The 6,000-nt window shown below is 45.0% G+C and overlaps 2 protein-coding genes across 2 annotated transcripts in view; both read right to left on the reverse strand.

The window, feature by feature from the left end:
• Positions 1-4,167, reverse strand: part of LOC115799370 (disco-interacting protein 2 homolog C-like) — a 71,775-nt gene extending 67,608 nt beyond the window's left edge. Inside the window, exon 1 of the mRNA XM_030756493.1 lies at positions 4,149-4,167. The gene's annotated coding sequence lies outside the window, so the exon portion shown is untranslated. The remainder of the gene's footprint in view (positions 1-4,148) is intronic.
• LOC115799930 (disco-interacting protein 2 homolog C-like) overlaps positions 3,866-6,000 on the reverse strand; it is an 11,714-nt gene continuing 9,579 nt past the window's right edge. The window contains exons 12-14 of the mRNA XM_030757216.1: positions 4,301-4,366; positions 4,149-4,212; positions 3,866-4,023 (exon numbers count right to left, since the gene is read on the reverse strand). Coding sequence (XP_030613076.1) covers positions 3,866-4,023; positions 4,149-4,212; positions 4,301-4,366 — 288 coding nt within the window. The remainder of the gene's footprint in view (positions 4,024-4,148; positions 4,213-4,300; positions 4,367-6,000) is intronic.

Consider the following 6,000-nt stretch of genomic DNA (forward strand, 5'->3'; position numbering starts at 1 on the left):
CACTGCAACTCTGGGTGTGTGTGTGTGTGTGTGTGTGTGTGTGTGTGTGTGTGTGTGTGTGTGTGTGTGTGTGTGTGTGTGTGTGTGTTAGAAAGTAAGGTCCCCTAAAGTGCTGTTAATGAAGTGATTGTGCAGGTGGTGAAGTGATTATTCAGTAAAACGATGATTAATTCACAGTTTAACTTTTATGTAACAAATATGTAACGATGTTCTTTAAGTCAGGCCTCTCAAACATGAGAATTCGCAGCTCCTGAGGAAGTGATCAATAAAGGAAGTGATCGATACTTTCAGGGTTTTTTAGGCAAACTAATTAATCCCTTTTTCACCACATCATTATCCACCCATCCGTTTACTACATCCACTTATCTGAGCCGTGGGTGCACCAGCCAAAACAGAAGTCATCTCCTCCAACAAGACAGGAAGCTACTTCAACTCCTCAACTCGAGGGCTCATGTACGCTCAACATGCTGGTCGCTTAATGTGCAAACAGTGATGCCGCCACAGCTCTATAGCATTTATACAGAGCTGAGGGTGCGAGGTCCTCAATGATAGGTGTCACCACTCAGACAAAACCTCCACATGAGCGCTGATATAAGAGGCGAAGTCAAGACTGGAACCAAAGAAATTTCTGTATTTTATCCTTAGTCTCATCCTTTCAACTGCACCAACATCTCCCTCTGTATCCTCTGTCAGCCTCTGAGCTTCTGCACTGATATATCAATAAATGGTTTTAAAAACCGAACACGATCATAAACTCCAGCTTTAAACCTCACTGCAGCAGCACCCACGCGAGGTTACGAAATCTGAGCGGTGCACAACCGACCGAAATGACACCAAAGCACAGCATACACCAGCTGATATGTCACTTCCTGCTGAGCGGTGAACATAAATGGGCAACACCAACCCGGTGTGGACACTCCACCCTTTCTGACTGTGGCCTCAGATTTTGAGGTGCTAATTCTCATCCACTCCACACTGAGCTGCAAACCCACAGGACCACATGATTAGCTGCGACACCATTACACAAACATATACACTGCACTCAGTAAAAGCTCCTGTTGAGGGTCTCTGAGACACACTCCATCATATGGCAGGTCAACCTTGTTATTAATATATTGCTGCATGGTCTGGGCTACTCACTGTGGAAAAGCCTTGATCCTATGTTTTATATCCACTCCATATATCAGTGACCTTCAAACATCTTGTGCCTGAGACAACCAGCCTGACCTGGTCATTCAAAGAGACAGATAATCACTTGTCAATCATAATTATTCCTCAGTTTCTCATGCATGATTAGCTGACTACACCTGGGTGGAGGGGGACAGGAAGTTCCTGGACAGGTCACCGATCTGTCGCAGGGCTTGTGTCCTAAATGTTATGCAGCCATCTGCCACCACAAAGGTTTCTGCAGCTGAGTAAGTGCACCTACGATACAGGAGACATGCAGCATCTGAGCTGAAGCTGACTGCTGTAGAAAAACACCAGAACTCTGTTTAAAGTCTTTTTCCTTGGTTTCCAATGTTCATAATCCATCACTGGAGACATTATTGAACAATGAGATTAATGGTTTCAAATGTCTTTACTCAGGCAGTTTTTGACAGTGTCCAATAAATGCTCCTCAAATTTAACTTGATACACATCTTAGCGGGTCAAAGAGTGAAAGCTTTAGCATAAAGACATGTTACACATGAACAGTGCTGATTACAATCTGGAGTCGGCTGAAAACAAGAGAGACAAAGCACTGCAGCCTCCTCTAACGCTCAGACCCAGGAACAGGGTCTTAGTCAAATGTCCACATCTGAACATGAAGGATCAAAAACTGCAGTTCCTCTGGTGGCCACTTGAGGCTGGCTCCAAAAACGAGTCAATCCCCACAGACCCTCATGTTAAAATGTCCAACTTTCTAATAGAAACAGATACGTTTTGGTCTCTGTGGATTATGAAGTTTCCTTTGAGGAGGGTGCATGTTTTTATAACTCATCCATCTGGATGCCAGACTCAGGGAAGCAGGCAGCTGGAGGTGACTGCTGTCTGCTGGGCCTCAGCTCCTGTGCTACACATTTTTAATGGTGCATGCCCAGAAGTTTGTGCTTGATCAGTGAAATTCTAGTATTTTGTCAGCATTAATTCGCAGGAAAGTGTCTCCGAGTTGCACCCACAACAAAATGCAAAGTCCAAAACCAGTGGGTGACGTCACTGTGGCTCCTTCCACCTTTTATCCTTTCAAAGCACTTAACAAGCAGATAGGAGACGAGATCCTGAGACTGCCAAACCAACCAGTGTTTTATTAGCTGATGCTAACAACTGAGTTTTTTTAAAGCCTCTTTGAAGAGATGCCATCCCATCTGAACAGCCTCATCTGCTGTGCTCCTGTTTCTGTAATGACCACAGGAACACGCTCCCTAAGTAATCCAGCGCACACACACTGTCCTCGCCCTGTGTTTGGATCAGTACGTGTGAAAGACCCACACACTGACATGTCCATCACACAATCAGGAGGCCTGTCATCCTTCATCCTGCTGTGATCCACCACTAACCCCACCTATCCCTCACACACACACACACACACCTGAATGTTTTCATGCTGGCTGACGCTGGGCCATGACGTTTCCTCGTCCTCCCGCCGTTTCCATCATTAATAACATCTGCCAGCAGCTGGTTCTGCTCTGATAAACACTCTCGGCTGGATTAGGAGCTCCAGTCGGCCTGCAGCTGCCACACTTTAACCTCAGCATGTGTGTGTGTGTGTGTGTGTGTGTGTGTGTGTGTGTGTGTGTGTGTGTGTGTGTGTGTGTGTGTGTGTGTGTGTGTGTCACTGCACAGAGAAAATAAACCTTTTATGAATGATGGGGCTGATCAGAAAGAAACGGGACAGTCTGATGCGTCGAGGTTTCGACTGCTTTCGGGGGATTTCAAAGGCAAAGTGCTGATGTTTTCTGATTAAAGCCGCAGATTTCTGCTCGTCTGGACTAATTATTCAGCACTCGCCCCAGAATTTACACTCAGAAACAACCTCAGAGTCTTCATCATCTACAGAGAGCATTCTCAGCAACACATACACTACAGTCAACATCACCTTCACCTGCACCACGTCTGATTTTGGCAGCATAATGCGAGGAGCTGCAGCTACACAATGAGGCTTTCTCACACACAAACATGCACACACCTGCGCACTGGCAGTAAATAAATAAACGGACATTTTTGGCAAAAGGGTGGCTCACATCCAGCATGCATCCAGGATTTCTCCCTTTGCAATGTAGACCTTGTCGGGCCTGTATGAATAAAATATGCCATCCAAGTTATATAAGGCAGAGATGCTCCATCTGAGATGCATTGAAATAACAACTGGGTGGGATGTTGTGATTGAGATTCAACGGTCCATAGAGAGGGTGTGTGTGTGTGTGTGTGTGTGTGTGTGTGTGTGTGTGTGTGTGTGTGTGTGTGTGTGTGTGTAAAAAGAAAGATGGTGGTGGTGGTGGTGGGAAGGAAGGGGTGAAGAATATTCCCAAGCATCCTCCTCATCCTCAGGCCCAAAAACACACAGAGAGGCAGGCAGGAGTCTGAGATCACGGGCATCAAAAGCCAAGCTGCCCCCTTCTGTGCTGCGCTGTCACGCAGCGTTGCATCGCAATGCTATTATTAAACACACACACACACACACACACACACACACACGCACACAACACACAGGTAGGATCGGCTGATTGTGTCAACATCTCAAGGTCAAACAACTGCTCGATTTTCGGACCCAAAACGGGCGAGCAGGCCGTGTCGGGTGTGTGTGTGTGTGTGTGTGCGTGAGTGTGTGTTTTTCCTCCGCAGCTGAGACAAAGAGCAGCGGGCGAATCCCGCAGCCTGCTCCCGCTCAGCCCTCATCCTCCCCCGGCCACACAGAGATATCCTGGCCGGTCCCCTGACTGACAAACATCTGGATGGGAGGAGCGGGAGGGGACGAAGAGGAGGAGGAGGAGGAGGAGGAGGAAGGGCCGCAGGAATGAAGGTTAGATTCCGGTAGTAGGTAGGCTCCCGGTGTGGACCGTGAGGTGAGAGATAACGTGATAACGAGGGAAAAGAGGAAGAGAGGAGGGGGAGAGAGGGGGAGGCTTTTCTCCCTCGCTCCCCTCGTGTTTTTTTAATTAATTTCTTACCCTCTGACAGCTCCAGCTCCAGCTCCGCCAGCCGAGCTCGGTCTCCAGCGGTAATCGGCGACGCCTAACGGTCCGCCATTCGTCTCGTACCGTAGAAAAGCACCTCCCGGTTCGACTGTTACCTCCGCCGCTGCTGCTCTATGTCCTCCTACCTCCTCCTCCGCTCGGAACGGGAGAGCTTCTCCTGGCGGCCCCTCCTCGGCAGAGGCGCGTAAAGACTGCGAGAACAAAGAAGATAAATCTGGGGCTCGTTTTAACGGGGGCCCGCCATGGCGCCCGGCTCCTCGAATCGGTAAAGACCCCGGTTGCTCGGTCGGCTCTCTACGATGCGGTTGCGGCTGTTGTGGGTGGTGGTGGTGATGATGATGATGATGATGAGGCTCGCGCAGCCCCAGTCTCAGAGCCGTTTGCAGCTTCTTGCCGCTGGTGTCACGTGACTCCACGGAGGAAGGAGGGAGAGAAGAGGTAGCGCCGGTCATCACCGGCAGGGGGCGCAGCAAAGAACCACACCTATAACACCTAATTGAACCTGTTTGGGGTTCCAAAAGTGACACAATAACTAAACGCCTGATTTATTACTGATAAATAAAAAAGCTTTCATTTTTAAAAAATTTTCGTATGATTAATTCATTAATTTTTATTTTTTATTACTTAAAAAAATGTTTTATTTCATGTCTTGTATGACAGGTACATTAGGGATTATATTAGGAATTATTAATATTTACATATATTTATTTATTTCATTATTTACTCTTTAACCTATTTAAATTAAAAATACGCATTTATTTCACTGTATGTTTATTTTAAAAAAGCATAATATTCAATGTCAAAACACATTTTCCTTGTTTTTATCATTATTGTACAACTTATTTTTTACAGCTTTTGTTCTGGAATTAAGGTCTAAATGCTTAACACAGGAATGCACTGTACATAACTAACTCCCAGTACATCATACTCATTGCACCCTCATTCTTTTACAAGTTCTTGTTTGTATATTTAACTTTACCTAAATTCAAAATATTTTGCTCTTGTGCCATAAGTTTTGTCTTGGAATAAGTTCCAAAGAACAATTTCACTCAAATGTTTAACTTTTAAGTTGATAAATGAACTTGTATTTGTTTTTGAGGGGAAAAAAGGAGCTGAAACTCTACAATGAAAAATTAGATTTATCAAGTTTCAGGGTCAACTTTGTCACTTTTGAAATGAACGAAATTCAAGTTATGAAAAACGACATCATAGACTGCTGAGACTTTTTTATTGGGAAACAACATTCTGAACGGGAAAGTTTAAATATGGCTTCTGATTGGTTCTAAAAATAATCTGTGAAAAAAAACAGTCATATCCTCCTTTTGCCAACCAAGTCTGTGACTGACTTGCATTAGAAAAATCATTCTGCAAGCCAACATTTTAAAAATGTAGATTTATTAGTCATAGTTATTAGTTTTTAAACAAATAAATGTTGCACAACTAAGCAACATTTGCTCAGTGATGTTTTTCAGATTAACACACAGCCTTTCTTCACCTCTCATAGGCCATTACTTTTAATGCGGTCCTTTATTCCACGTCTGCATGTAGAAACTGGGCCTCAGCAGAATAATATGATTAATATTAAAGGTCAAGCGCCCTTCAATTAAGCACAGGCTGACTGAATGAGCACAATGTGCCTGTGACACATAACTGAGCATCAATTTGCTGGTGGAATACAGTGTATTTCATTAGTATTCTTCATCTCATTCATTAGGCCGGCAGCCTTCAGAGAATCAAATCATCCTCATTGTAAACAAGCGCTGGAGTCAGATAATGGAGTAATGAGAGTTATGATGCGACTCTTCTGCCATCAGCTGGTCAAAGG

The sequence above is a fragment of the Archocentrus centrarchus genome, chromosome 20 (assembly GCF_007364275.1).
Source record: "Archocentrus centrarchus isolate MPI-CPG fArcCen1 chromosome 20, fArcCen1, whole genome shotgun sequence".
Classification (NCBI taxonomy): Eukaryota; Metazoa; Chordata; class Actinopteri; order Cichliformes; family Cichlidae; genus Archocentrus; species Archocentrus centrarchus.